Genomic DNA, 15,550 nt, shown 5'->3' with positions numbered 1-15,550 from the left:
ATATGCCCATAAACATTTGCATGTTCATTGGTCAGAGTTAGCAAACCGTCACGTTTTTTACTAAGTCAGGTCTGACAAGAGGCTGGAGAGTTGAACTGCAGAGGGATTTAAAGGGAAGCGTGTATGACACCCTCTTAATTAAATGGGATCGGGGAGGGAGGGCTGTATAATGAGAAAGTGAAAACTAGGTGTGAAGTTGGGGATCTACATTTTCTCTCCTATTTTTGGCTGACCATATGCTGCAATATGCCATCCAGAAGGGGCTCGTAGGATAATACTCACCCACAGGCATATACTATTAAATGTATCCTACAGCTGTGATCTCATTTGCAGTGTCAGGTTAAAGAGACTTTAGTGCCTTAAGTTGATGGAGATGGTTTAGATTTAATGAGTTGAATAGACTTTTTTTTAGCTCAGTAAAAAGAGCTTTTCCAGATGTGATACAGTCAGGCTCTGAGTAGGAGAACAAGCCCTTATGCACTGTGATGTTGTCACATGTGAAACAGCATTTTTCATTTTCATGCATATGTTTTAGGGGTGGAACCATCATTTTCATCATTGATCAATCCATCGATTATTTTCTTCATTAATTGTTTGTCTGTCCCTGTGCCCTATTACCTTGTGATGCAGCAGGATGTGCGCGATCAAGTGATCTTGTAAATTCATCCGGCTGTTGTTCAACCACAGAGTTTCAACCAATTAGCGTCCTACTACTAATGGCAGCTATGGCTGGAAGCGACTGTTCATTTGACAAACAACAATGGCAGCTCCTCATGAGGTCAGCGTTGCTGCTAAAGCATCAATTATATCAGAAGAGCAGAGTATGTTTCATTGAAAGAAGACTACTCTTGATGTCTTCGCTCTCCTCTTGAATGATTTGAGTTACCAACTGGAAACACTGGCGATAGCGCTTTTTTTCTATTGATCTGATTGGTTGGAGTTAGTCCCTGATAGACGTTGATAGACAGATGGTTTGTCCAATCACTTGCCAAGTATTTTGTTTGACAGTGGCTGTTTCCAAACAGTTTCTAAAACAGCCTTTCCAGATGGTCCTGAGTAACACACTATCTGGCGCATCAGGATAAGGGCCTAAGTTGACATCCTCGCTTTATTTTGTCCAACCAACAATTCAAAACTCAAAGATATTCTGTTGATAGTGATATACAACAGAGAAAACAAAACAATTATGGAGTAAACATGCTGTTAAATCATTTTATTGTCTAACCGTATAAGTATACGGACAGTGATCATCAAGACTCATCTCTTAAATAACATTATGGGCCCTCGATAAAAGGTTAAAAGTTTATTGATGTTAATCCATCAGAGCCAAAACATGCAATCAGTTTTAATCATGCAGTCTTTGTTTTTCCAGCCTTAAAGTTCAAACTCATTCAGCATTTGAGCTAAGCTTCGAGTTGGTACATTTTCATTACACATTTCCATAACGGTCTGCAACTTATTTATAGGCCTCTGCTGGGCTGAGCTCTGTAATAAACACGGCAGTAACACAGTTTCCAGGTCTTTGGAAATTCAGCAGCAGCGCATTTTTCTCCATGCCATCGCACCAATGGTTTGGCCTTATTAATATGTTTTGCCAGGTATAATAAACTAGATGGAAATCCAAAAATGGGGCCAATCCTTAAGAGGAATGGTAATATGCGGGAATAAGAATAGGGTGAGGTATATAGGAAGCTGTGCAGGCCATATGAGGATGCACTGTGCTGGTGTGTTGATAGAAGCAGGCAAAGCTTCAAAATAAAACTTGAGACCAGTGATGCTTTAATCAGTCCTGCTGTCTGCTGGCAGCTTTTTGAATGGCTTGAATATTAATCAAGTTGGACTTTTTTTTTCTCTGCCATCGAAAGCTGTCCAGTCACATTTCAGAACATTAATTTAGAGTTAAATGACATGGTGCTTGCATGAATCATTAACCCATAGCCTCAGAATTGCTCAACTTGGAGCTACAGAGAATGGACAAGCTGTAATTATCCTCTTTTTATGCTGCCAGGTTGCATAAGAACTCAAGCTGAGCGTCCAAAAGAATTTTATTACATAGGACTTCTCTGCTCTGTTAAACATTGTATTACTTTGCAATCTGTCAGTAAATCATGAATTTTTTATTTTTTTCAGTAGAAAACCACCTTTGAAAGTTTAAGAAAATGTCAGCATATCAGATTTTTATTGATGAAACAATTATGAGAACAAAGTCTGCATACTGGTGAACGTCGTAATCAATATACCAAATGTATTTAGAAGCAGACAGTCTGTAGTTTGTTCCACTGTTCTGTTACACATTACAAAATACTAGAATTGCTGTATATATGTCTTTTTGACCAAAAACATGTAAACATCATCAATCTTGTTCAACATTTCAGGAAATACATTTATTCACTTTCCGTAGGAGAGCGAGATGAGAAAGGTTGATACTCGTAAATATCAGACTACCACCAGAAGACGGCTTAGTTTAACATCAAAGTCAAAAGAGCCATGCTGGCCAAAGGTAACAAAAATTGCCTTTAAAGGTCACTGACACATTTTATCTCTGTTATTTAATCCGTACAGAAACCAGTGATGTAATGTAACTAAATACATTTACTCAAGTACTGTACTGAAGTACCATTTTGTGTTTTGTGGGCTTTATTTCTACTCCACTACATTTCTTCGATAACCTTAGTTACTGGTTACTTTGCAGATTGCATGCTGCATCAGAGCCAAAGCACCACATTTTTAAAGTAATCTATTTTATTGGCAATCAGATTAAAAATATTAAAAAACATGATTCCAATAATCGGGAAAATGCTGAATCGACCAGCCCAACATTTAATGTCAGGTACGTTAATATTTTTTCTCACGTACTAGGCTATTTGTATCGGTGACTTTCACATTCACCAAAGTAATATCTTATCACGTTATCTTTACTTTTACTCAAGTAAGGGGGGGGCAGTAACTTTTTTTGGAGTCTCTGCTTGTTGCCTGGCAACTGTGTGGCACATAACACCCCCTTAAACTGTGAAGGGCTGTTTTTGAACTCTGTTTTTTGTTCGCATTAAACAAAAAGGGAATGAGATAATGTGATAATTAGCGAGCTTTGGGCGGGTTGTTAGGTCGATTCTGTTGGACATTTTGAACAGAGTCACTCTAGCATCCCTCCTCTGTCTCCAGTCTTCAAGCTCAGCTAAGCTAACAAGCAGCCAGCTGTAGCCGTGTATTTAATGGACAGTGGGAGCTGCATTGAGCTTCTTATCAAACTGTCAGCCGGAGTAAATGAGCATTTCCCAAAATGTCTAATTATTCTTTTTAAAACTGAAACAATCTATTCTGCTACTGAGCCACCGGGATTTCAGGTCTGTGCTGCCTGACAATACAGACAAATAAATAGGAATTTAAACCTTCATATTACAGAACCTGGACACTGTCTGACACTGTAGCTCAGGAAAACAGTGAAGTAAAGAGCCATATAGCTTATTGTGAATGCTTCTTCATCAACAACACATGTAAAAAAAAAAATGAAAAGAGTTTATCGAAAATGAAAAGGACTAAATGTATCGTCAGTTATACAGAACTTATTCTTACACTTTGAAATACATTTGACTAATCTTAACTGAACACCAGAAGCCTCCATGCTGAGCTGTGCTGCTGTTGTATAGCAACAAGGCACTGAAATAGCAGCCATTTTTCCTACCATAAAGTCTGTCCCTCTCTCTCTCTCTCCCTCTCTCTCTCTCACTCTCTCTGTGTCTCTCTCACTGTGTCTCTTGATGAAATGTATGCTGATTGCAGAGCCTATAGAGAGCGAAGCAGCTGCCTCTGATAAGCTGTCCATTGTAATCTGTGCCAGGTGAAAAAAAAAAAAAAAAAAAAAAAAAGAAAAGTTGCAATGAAGGCTCCCAGATGCAGACTGTGGATCCAGCACATTTTTTACACTGGCTGGTAAATGAGTGTTGGGAGGTGTTTGCGGGGCGATGAGGGGAGTGAACGGGATGAGAGTTCAGCCAGCTTTAATGTAAATGAGTGTAATTAGTTAAAGCTAGTTAGACTGGATCAGCGCTCCATTACGTTGCACATGCAGTACAGTATTTATGCGAGTGAATGAGAGAGATGAATGTGAAATAACACAGAATGGCAGGTGTGGAGCTGTTTATGTATAATTTGTGGTTTGGAGACATAGCATGCATACATTATAGGATAGTGTCATCACTGATGCTGTAGAGCAGCAGAGGTTTGTGTTGTGACACCACTGAGGGTGATTTAATTAAAGGAGGCAGCTATTTGAGCTTGTACCGTTAATGATACAAGGTGTTGGGAAAGAATAAGTTAAGTTTCCCTCCAGCTCCTTTAAACAATAAATTACACATGGATCTTAAATCTGCCTCAGTTTTCAGTTCAAACTGGGACATAATCAAGTACACAGGCTTGAGATGAATTTAAATGAACGTCTGTTAAAAACATGTCATGAAAAATACCTTTTTGATCTTCCATTATAACCCCAAAGAATTTTACTCATCCTGGTTACGAGTTTTATCTGACAGCAGAAACAGCTGCTGGAGAAATGTTTGCTCCAGTTTTTGAAAGTGTGTTACTGACATCTAGTGGAGGACGTGGATCAGGACAAGCCTCTATACAGCATGTAGCACTTTACTGTGTACATTTTTGAATAAATAATCACCTATAAGACCAACAAACACTCATAATAATTTCATTTTTTAACTCTAAAAGCAAATTTGGTGATCAGAAAAAACAGAGAAATACATTTTAAAAAGTGCTTCATAACTAATTAATCATCTTCAAGTGTTCCTATAATTTCGGGCATGTAAACATAAACAATGACTAGTAGAATAAAGGGTAGATAGGATAGTGTTTGTGTACACGGACTGTTGTTTTAGACCGTGCAGTAGTTAAACTGTTGAGAGCCTGGATTACCTGCTATTATCACCACCCTCTCACAGTGAAGCAGCAGTGGGGGCTGTAACTTGACCTTGCCTCTTAATGGCTGTGTGACAATGGTGCCCCGTCCCACTGGCCTGTCTGCCCCTCTGTTGTGTCCATTTATATTGTCCAGACACAGTGCAGAGGTTACTCAGAGGTGCCAGCACACACAAGGTGACGGGCTCAGAGGAACAAAGGGTGAGAAATGCGACTGTTATTGCTGCAGTTGTTCACTTTTACTTTTTACTAAAATGTAGATTTATGTTTTTAGTCTTATGTTTACCTGAAATTCCTCTTTGTATGCTAATGATATTGTATCTATCTTCTTAATTAAATGCATATTTTAAAATGAATATTTGAAAAAAGATGAACTTGTTTCAATTATTCATGTAAAGTGTGTATATCAGAACACACCTCACCATTATCTTCATGTTTTTATCTATGTTAGTCAGACTTGTACATTAACAAAACATACAATCTGTATAAAAATGCAAACTTTGAACATTTTATCATGTTCTCCAACAGTTATTCTGGATTGAAGCTCTTCTACCAAAATGGTAAATGCTTTTATTTTTACTGTTTGACATCTGCATTGAAGATTCACGGTAACACTTTATACTGATATACTCTATACTCTATTAGACTCAAATTACAATTAAGTCATTTTCTGGGTAATTGTCCTTCATAAGTATCTTTCAAGTATACAATTTTACTTGTACTTAAGAATTACTTTTGAAATCAGTACTGGATACAATTTAAAGTAATATCTAAACCTTTGATCAGCATTTTTGCAGCCAACAAGGCTATCCAAACACAAACGGGCCATTGAAAACCCAGACATACAGACAAACACACACACAGCTCTGCAGCAGGCGCAGGTTTGAAGAGGTGACCATGACCACTGAGCAGAACAGAGAAGGAGTAATTTAGACTGAAGATTTGGAGGAACAGAAACCTCTTGACTGAATGCCTGCTACTGATAATGCATTGAACATCCATGAGTTTTCTACAGTATATGATTTGTACTCTTATTATAAGTGTTTGATATTAAATATAATTCTAACTTTACTTGAAACTATTGTTGAAGCTTTTAATCAGCCACAGTATGGAACATAAAATGTTGCCTTTTCTTCTTTTATGTGTTTTTTCCCTTTGAAGGTGAAGAGCAGAAAGATGCATGCGGGCCATCATGAGCATTGTGACAAGTGTTACAATGTCCACTGTCACGTCCCGGTGCAGAATTCTGTCTCATGCTTGCTCATCAGTTGTCGTAAAAACTGTGGCGCCGTCCTCCATATGTGCAAGCTGGAGGAGCACCAGCTTCTCTGCCCCAATGAGACGGTTCCCTGCCTCAACGCCGCCTATGGCTGCCCTCTCAGCATGCTGCGCCACAGGCTGGCCAAACACCTGGAGGTCTGTCCTGCCAGCATGGTCTGCTGCTCTCAGGAGTGGAACCGCTGGCCTGTTTCAGAAACCGATCTGACCTTCTACAAAAATGTTTCAGAAAACCTTCAAACTGAGGTGAATCTCGATGTTGCCATGGCTCTCAGGGACCAAGAGCTGCTGTTTCGATCCATCAAAATGAAGAACATTTTTCCTGAGTTGATGTTGGAGGATCCTGCCTGTCAGGATATTTCTGCTGGGGTCCACAATGCTACAGAAGAAGCAGCCTGCGCTTTAGTTTGTGGTGAATTTACAGAAAATGGTTGCACAAAGATGGAGGAACTGAGCCAAGAGGAGAGGGATGCTTTGGCGAAGAGCAGGGACGTCGATAATATTCAGAAGTACAGCTCCTGGGAGAAAATATTCAAGAAGGAAATGGATGGATGCAAGCACACTGTCAGAAACCTGAATAAGACAGAGGAAAAGGGAGATAATAAGGAAGGTGAATCATCAGACTGTCAGGGGGAGACAAGAGACTCACATCTGAGCCAAGAGAATGCTGCTGCTGCTGCTGCTGCTGCTCCGAGCATGAATGGTGCTACTGGCCTTGCTCCATGGCAAGACGGGGTTCTTGAGAGGTTAGGCAGGGAGGTAAACATCGCTGAATATAACATGTACCTGGTGCACAATGGGGCAATGCTGATTAACTTTGGCCAACTTGCAGCTTGCACCCCAAGAGAAAAGGATTTTGTTTATGGGAATCTGGAGCCCATCGAGGTTGAAACCGTCCGAACGTTCAACGTTCCTACAAGCTATCGAGCAAAGCGCCACCACCTGAAGGACCCCACACACAAGAGAGCAACCAAACACAAGAGCGTCGACACTGCAGATCTGACCCAGTCGGTCGAGGATCTCCCAAAGTGTGACGAGGTCAGCACCACACTCCTGTGCTCCCTGGAAAAGGAACTGAAAGGACACTTCATCTCAGAGAGCGTGGGGATCGATGGTCTTTATGTGGACATTGGAACGCAAACATACGACTTCACCTCATCTCCGTTCAGAACAGACGCATCGCTCGCTGATGTGATCGCAGACAAACCTCGTAGTCTTTATGTACATGTGGAAGCAGAGTCCGTCACCAGAAGACACAACAAAACAAGCTCAGCCTTCAGCTACATGTGTGGCCACTTCTTTCGCCGTGATGAATACCGCTCTCATTTCAGGAATGTGCACTCCGACATACAGGCCTCAATTAGCGGCTGGTTCCAGCAGCGCTGCCCCTTGCAATACCTCGGCTGCACTTTCACCCAGACGAGGTTTCACCCTGCAGGTCACAAAGCTACAATCAAATACTGCCAAGATGTCAGCACCTTCGTCCTCCAGCCAGAAGTCTCTTCACCACTCTGTGAAGGCGGGAAAACCTTTGGCTGTCACAGAAACGCTGAACATAATCTGGATCCCCTGAGCAGCCTGCCCCTGGAGATCCTTCAACACGTTGCTGCTTACCTGGACAGCTTTACATTATCTCAGCTGTCGCAGGTTTCCCATCTGATGAGAGAGGTGTGTGCCACATTGCTGCAGGAGAGAGGCATGGTTTCCCTCAAGTGGGAAAAGACACATTCCCAGGAGGGAAGCTCCTGGAGCTGTCGAAAGAAAGCAAGTATCTTTATGATTTTTTAAAATTTTTCTTTCGATTAATTATTACATTGCTTGAATCATCCGTCCTCTTAACTGAGCTGCAGACATTTATTATGATATATTCATATTTGTTTATCTAACCCAGTGAGCCCTGTCATTACATCTAATGTATTCTCTTGATCTCAACCTTGTACACAGAGGGAAAGTAAACACAAGGCCAAACTTCTATACCAGGTGTCACCATCATTCTGTTTACTGTCATTAGAAAATGTCAGTCATTCATACAGCGTGACAGCTGCTGCATTGTAAAACACTTTCCACAGTCCTTTCTAACAATATTACAAACTGAATCACAGCCGTGTTGGCAGCAGTTTATGGGTTTCCAATGAAGCAGCCACTGGGGATTTGCTGCATTTTTCTGCGTTTCTATCAAACCCAGCGACATGTGGGGGGTTGGCACCATCAGGAAGTGTTTGGGGGAAAAAAAGAAATGTTGTTTTCTTTGCTCACTTTGGTTTCCAAGAAATGGTTTAGGAACCAGGCAGTTGAGCTTAACTACCATTTAGTTTCGCAACATGATGATTTTGTTCTTCTGTAAAACATTACAAAAAGAAAACAACTCGAACGGAAGCAAAGAATCCAAAACATCTGCATCCAGACCTGAACTGAAACACACTGATACTAAATAAAATACAGTCGTTTATAAGCAACCAGTACTACTTTTTCCTTGATAGTTGACAGTAGAGTGATTATGAGGGGGGTCATGTGCCACAGCTGGATTCAAATTGTGTTTACATTAGAGCAATAAGCTCAACCTTAGACCCCATGGCTCAGCCCACTAGGCCACAGGGACGCCTAGTGGTCTAGTGGCCTGAGCTTTGTGGATGCCTCCAGCTGCCTGGACTTTGGGAGATTATCCTCATCCTGTCTGAAATCATGAGCACTGTCAGGATGGAATTTTAACTGATTCGAACCCATGACCATTGAGCTATTGCCATTTAAGTTCATGCTTCTGTAGCGAAATGTTGATCAGTGTTTCCCAAACGCCCAACAGGATGTCCTCAAATGTCTCGTTTTGTTTCAGTTTACTGTCACGGACGAGCGAAGAAACTAAAACATATTTGCATGAGACACTGGGATCAGAGAGTTTTGACTTTTTGTATTATCAAACATAATACTCATTAATTGATTATTAATATAGTTTGCAATTAATTTAGTGGTTCACAACTTATCAATTAATGGTGCACCATGGAGTTTTTGGGAAGAAATTTTAATCGGAAGAGAAGAATCTTCATTGACTGATTTTCATGCCTAAACAAACAAAATAAACAAACTGTCTTTGTTTGCATGTCTGAATAAACTGAATAGACGAACTGACCTTAAAGGACAACACAATTTTAAACTGTTTTACTTTGTTTAAATGTGGCGGACCCTGCCACCTTTCAACAGTGTTCTGGGGACCTTATTTTCCTCGGAGAACAGCTTATTTATTCAGTTATGGAAATAAAACATATTTTTGAGTTTGTATTTCCTTATCAGTATTGTAAACATTAGCTTTTCTGACTTTCTAAATTTCTTTTCCAAAACTACATAGTGCACTTTTAATTGATGAATTGTTGAGAATGTTTTTGAGAGCTTTGGCAGTTTGTGTCAAATTATCCCATCGAACAGCCATGCACGTTGGAAAACAATACAGAAAATTTTGTTGTTGTTGTTGTTGTTGTTATTGTTGTTTTCTGTCTGTGATTCACAGAAATGAACTCAAACCTTAATTACCACTTGATTACCATAATCTAAAAACAGTCTTGCTTTTGCTGTTTGGCTTACTCTACCAATTCTTTCCCCCATCTGTTAAGTGGATAGGATTTAGGATTTATCCTGCAGACAAACAAACAAACAAACAAACAAACCATGGAGTTAATGTAGGTGACATAAATGCACAACAGTGTATTTTTATATCTCTGTGCTGCAGAGGTCATGGGACACGGAGCGTGCCGATGATATCAGTGAATTGGAATGGCCTGAGGCCTGGCTGCCAGTAAACACAGTGCTACCATAACAAGTCAGATATGTGATCATTCATGGAAACAAGGTGCTGGTAGGACAGTGTGCTGACAGCTGGGTATTTGCTCCCAAATGAAGGGCATCATTTGTATAAGTTGTAATGGATAGACATGTGATATAAATACACTGTGATCCAGATTCCATGGACATCATACATGAATACATCCTCATGGCTATAGCTGCAGTACACTTGATAGATGCCATGACAGCAGCCTCCTACACCTCCCTCAGCTCTGTCTCTGTGTTTCACAGGTTTGGGAGTTCAGCTCTCTGTTCTCCTCTGTGGACAGATGGAGCTTCAGCAACGCTCCCTCCATGTCAGATCACCTGAAAACCTGCTCCTTCTACCAGAGAGAGGAGCGCAGCGAGCCGGTGGCCTTAGCCTGCCTGGGAGAGGTCAGAGACAAATATGCAGAAGTGAAGCATAAAAGATAAATGCTCACGGTCCCTGAGCTCAGTGGGCGAACCACAACAAGAGCCATGCCATGTTTAGAATCACTCAGACCTGATATATATGCATCCACAAAACTGTGAAGTGGATAAAGCCGCCGCATATACAGAAACAGGAAGGAACCGATGTGCTGGAGCCCAGCAGACAGATACTGTATATGTGAAGAATTCAATTTGGCATAAACTGCAATTTCTGAAGATTTTGATGTGATTTACTGAACTGCTATTTTCTTGTACCGTCTCCTCAAATCATTTTGCCTCTTAGTACACAAAAAAGATGGATTAATCTAAGAAGTTTTTATTGAGAGAAGATGAAACTACAATAATCTCCCGCGAGGACTCTAAATCCACAGAATGATATGGTGTTTGAGAGGAGTGCTCTGTTATAATGTCTGTAATATCAGATAATTTGCAAATGTTTGGCATCCTGAGCTGAACTGTGTTGTTTGTTCTGTCTTATTTCATTCTTGTGGTGAAAACATTATTTCCAATTTAGCTGTTGTTTTCAACATGACGAGACTGACATCTACTGGAGGAAATGCTGAAGTACGTCGTCTGTGTGGAACCATAAAAGAAGTCATGCATTTGAACGCCGAACATGACCTGGATCACGTCCTGTATGTCATATTTGATTAAACACAGCTGTGCATGCTTCGTGATGACAACCCTGACAGTTTTGTTTCTAATTTAGACGGCCCTTTGTTAAGGAAAGGAGGGGACTGTCATCTGTGTGTGTCACTGACATTATACATGTATACTGACATGCAGTTGGCCTCATTTATTCTACAGCAGCACAGTCAGTGGAATAAAAAACGACGAAAGAAGATTAAAAAGGTCTTTTATTAAAAACAAACACAAAAGGTGTAAAAGTAACACATTGTCTAGATTAACTCCTGCATCTCTGGGTTGCGTAGCTTGTTGATCACCTGCGATAGCATTTTGTTGCACAGGGCTGCATACGGATTGAGAGACACAGCCTGTTGTCGAGCAAATTCACTTCCGAGTGCAGCTGCTTTCTCAAAATCTGCTCTGGCTTCATCATCCTGGCATGCTAATCTACGTAAAAGGCCCCTCTGCACCAGCCCCTGGCAGGCTGTCCGTCCTCTGCCACCGCTCAGAGAGATGGCTCGGTCCAGGTCCTCCAGCGCTCCTGAGAGGAGAGGAGAGCACTGTGAGACAACCACATGTCTGGGAAGGTTGATTTTCAATTTGTTATGTTAAACAGGCCACTCAGTCTGGGCTTGGAGTCTGAATTGTCATTTGAACTACTGTGCAACCAAGTATTGTAGAGAATGCAGTCAAAAAATAGATGCATATACAGTCCTTCCAATATTATCAGACAATAACCAGTGTTGTAAAAAGTACATCGAGCTTTATTACTTTGGTAAAAGTTAGTCATCCATATGATCATTACTAAGTAATATTATTAAAGGAGACTATCTGATATCAAATGTACTTAAAGCTGTTACAAGGAACAGCCTGTGAGACCCCTCTATTCATCCTCAGCACCCAGACATAAAAAATTGTTTTAATTTTATGACTTAATTTGTAATAGAGTTGATTTTTGAGTTTCATTCCCAACTCGTCAAATACTGACGCTTTGGGCCTGCAGGCAACCCGACCTACAATCCCAAAGTGAGGGTAGTTGTCGAGATGGGAATGAAACATTCTGACAAACTGGACTTTTAATTTTATCCAACATGCATAAGTGGGAATCTGACCTGGTGACGAACACTAAGAATATCTGTAATCATTATATAGAAATGGGCAACTTTTTAGCTGATGATCTAATTTGCTTATGTAGGTCGCAACCACTTCCACAACCAGGTCAAAGTTCCTTGTAGTACATTCAAGTATCAAAAGTAATTTTCTGGCAATAGATTTACTTATTAAGTATCCTTTAAAATGATTCTACATATAATTGCATGTATGTTTATATTGTATAATATGGGTCGACTGATTATCAGATCAGATAATTAGCTTTTTTGTGATTTTTGTGATTTGGCTCTGATGCAGCATGTAATCTGCAAAGTAACCAGTAACTAAAGTTATCAAATAAATGTAGTAGAGAATAAAGTCCAATATTTGATGCCAGTGGAAGTATAAATAGCAGGAATTTAAATACTAAAGTAAAGTACAAGTACCTCAAAATTGTATTAAAGTACAGCACTTGAGTAAATGTAGTTATTACATTCCATCACTGAATATAGCCGAACAATCTGTTGTTTTTCATGAATCAAAAAAGTATAGCAGCAGTCTCAGTTGTGTCATGTATATTCTCAATACATGTCCTGTTTTCAAGAGATGAACCATGACATACTAAGACTACAGTATTAATTTGCTAATCTGTAACACAGCAGTGATTCAGGCAGTGCTCACACTTTCAGGTAGGAATGTGTCTGGAATATTCAGAAGATCTTGTTAGTCGGCATGAACAACGACTGGCATCAGGTAACAGACAAATTGAAAAAAGCACCAGTTATAAATAGAAACTCCAATTTCAGAGACTTTAGAGACGAAGCAAGTAAAATGCTGTTATTGAGTGCAAGGTGGGATTGACAAAGTGATCTCCTGGGAGTAGAAAAACATAACAGCATAGTCACACGTGCCAAAAAGATTACAACACGAGCTTTGGCTACAACTTGTTACATCTGTCATTTTGTCATTTGTTCATTTCATTAAAGCACACAAGGAAATCTTAAACCTTAAGACATGGAAGATATGACTAAACTCCATGTATATTCAGTTTATACAACCCTGCCACTCTGTGACAGACAGCTCTAACATGGGGCTAAATCAGAGCCTGTACTGTAACACTGTTGACAGTGCATCAGACAGACACAGGTCTGATAAGGTGTCACGCTGGCCTCAGACTCGACAGTCTGATATGTCGGCACACTGCCGTGTCTGGAAGGGGTTCTTATTGAATTTGTGGCATGTACCTGCTGTGTTTCCCTGCAGCCGCAGGGTCTGTGCCCGGTTGTTATAGGCTGAGGCTCGCTGAGGCAGGATCTGGATTGCCTGGCTGAACAGTTGAAGTGCAGCTTGCAAATCCCCAGCCTCTGCTGCAGAGACACCCTGCGTCTCCAACTCTTTCACTTGCTTCAGCAACTCCGTGTCAAAGCCACTGTCTGGCAGGGGGAGATAAACAGGTTGAAAAAGCACTCAAACTCAATTGACAGGTACCGTGGCAAGGAAAACACAGAAATGTCACCCAGAAATCAACTTGGATTAAAATGTCATGTTTTTTTTTAGTCCAGGAATGGGATGCGTTCAAATAAATTCAATATGCTGTGAAATGATAAACATAAAAAGCTGTGACATGATATGTAGAGACACATCAAGTCAGAGGCACACGCTCACCATCATCAATTAATTCCTCCTCTTGGTTCAGGCCAGGGATGTCTCCAAAGGGGGTGCTGGGGTTGAATATAGCTTGGAGTACAGCTCTGTCATGTGCCGAGGCCATCTTGCCAGTATCTGTGAAGAAAGCAGGCAAAAAAGATGGCAAAAAAGAGAAAATCCTGACACCTAAATTACAGCTGGGTGGAGAGTTCTTCCTCCCCTTACTTCTGCCATTTCCACCAGCCAATCAAAGAAGGGGGTGGCAGCAGAGGTGGACTTTGAGATTTGCCTGCACTGAGCACATCTGTATCTGGTTAACTCAAAAATGCAGGCCAGGGATAAACACAGAGCTGCTGTTAGAAGGGAAAATGGAGACAGAGTGAAAATGATCTCAAACATTTATTAGATGATTCCTGCTCAGTGCAAAGGGATGAAAACGTTTGAGCATGCTGTGAAAACCCCAGTGACAAAATAAATATTGTTTGTTTAAAATTAAGAGATGCCCACGGGACAGTAGGTAGCAGATACCAGTTTAGCAGAAAATATGGACAGTTTCCCAGAAAGACTGATGAAAGTAAACCTTCATGAGAAGGCCACAGGTGGCAGCACTGAGCACCATGCTTACTTTAGCAAGTGAGTAAGCCTGAAACTATCCACCATCTTGGATTTTGAATAGGTTGGAGTTGAATGGACTTCACCTGAACTCTACTGGACGCATGGATATGGTTCATGTGTTTCTGAGAAGTTCGTGTTCACTCTGGTGGGTTTGTATTTTACAGTTGTATCTAATAAACAACCTTTTAAGCTTCAAATGTCTTTAGCTATTGTAGGCTAATGCTTCACTTGGATACGTTAGCCATCTAGAAACTGGACAGGTGGAATCAAAATGTGCCTGTTATTTGAATTAATTTTGTCCGTGAAAAAATAGTAACAAGAGCTGTGTAACCCCCGTCAGCAGCAGCCAAGATAGTAGACTAGTAGAGCCATCGTCAGGCGCTGCTAGCTAATTGCGACTAGCTTTTGAAATGCTACAACAGGTGTGTAAATGTAATGAAGTAGTGTACTCATTTGAGGTAATTGAAGTATTTCCTTTTAATTCTATAATGTATACCTTCACCAGAATTCAGAAGCAAACATTTAGCTTTTGACTTCACTTGACACTTAACAAAATGAACAATGTGCGTCCTGAGCTTGCACACGTAGGCCTGCGATGCACTGTCATGGTGTAAAACAACTCGATAGGGTTGCAAGCACAAGTATTAGATTATCAAGGTACGATAATTGTCTCAAAAAATATCACGGCATATTGGTACAGTGGTATTCATTGTCGATAAGCAAATGCACAAGGTGACCATCAGTTTTCATACCAGGTTCATACTGTAATACCAGTAGTGCTGCAACATTACTTCTCAACAGGACATCATGGGTCAAATTTGCTCCATGTTGACAAACTGATATATCAGTAAAATGAATCCAACCATATAATTCTACAAAACACTCACAGTCAGCATTATACTGCATTGCGTATTTCCACTTTTTACACTCAAAGTGCATTTAGCTAATATACTGTCAAACTTAATAAAGTGTTGTAATGGAGTATTTTGCAGTGTGGTTTTGCTATTTTTGCTTAAAGATCCAATTGCTACAAAAGTTGAAATTTGAGTCTGGTTCAGTCAAATACTGAAGCTTTGGATTGGTGACCTGACCCACCAACACAAAGTTTCAATACTTGACGAGTTGGGAA

General features: G+C 40.5%; 2 protein-coding genes across 2 annotated transcripts in view; one reads left to right on the top strand and one right to left on the bottom strand.

Annotated features, from left to right (window-relative positions):
- The window catches only part of LOC141011943 (F-box only protein 40), a 38,129-nt gene extending 27,683 nt beyond the window's left edge, over positions 1 to 10,446 (top strand). Inside the window, exons 2-4 of the mRNA XM_073485302.1 lie at positions 5,060 to 5,124; positions 6,085 to 7,965; positions 10,264 to 10,446. Of these exons, the coding sequence (XP_073341403.1) occupies positions 5,060 to 5,124; positions 6,085 to 7,965; positions 10,264 to 10,446 (2,129 nt within the window). The remainder of the gene's footprint in view (positions 1 to 5,059; positions 5,125 to 6,084; positions 7,966 to 10,263) is intronic.
- Positions 10,447 to 11,282: 836 nt separating this feature from the next.
- ttc36 (tetratricopeptide repeat domain 36) lies at positions 11,283 to 13,985 on the bottom strand. Its single transcript, XM_073490673.1, has 3 exons — positions 13,825 to 13,985; positions 13,404 to 13,592; positions 11,283 to 11,611 (listed from the first exon to the last, which is right to left on the bottom strand). The coding sequence occupies exons 1-3, from the start codon at positions 13,928 to 13,930 to the stop codon at positions 11,343 to 11,345; spliced, it is 564 nt and encodes a 187-aa protein (XP_073346774.1). The 5' UTR covers positions 13,931 to 13,985; the 3' UTR covers positions 11,283 to 11,342.
- Between the last annotated feature and the right edge of the window lie 1,565 nt (positions 13,986 to 15,550).

This window comes from Pagrus major, chromosome 2 (assembly GCF_040436345.1).
Source record: "Pagrus major chromosome 2, Pma_NU_1.0".
NCBI lineage: Eukaryota > Metazoa > Chordata > Actinopteri > Spariformes > Sparidae > Pagrus > Pagrus major.
Note: the sequence above shows the minus strand (reverse complement) of the source record. Positions and strands in the feature narration are given on the sequence as shown.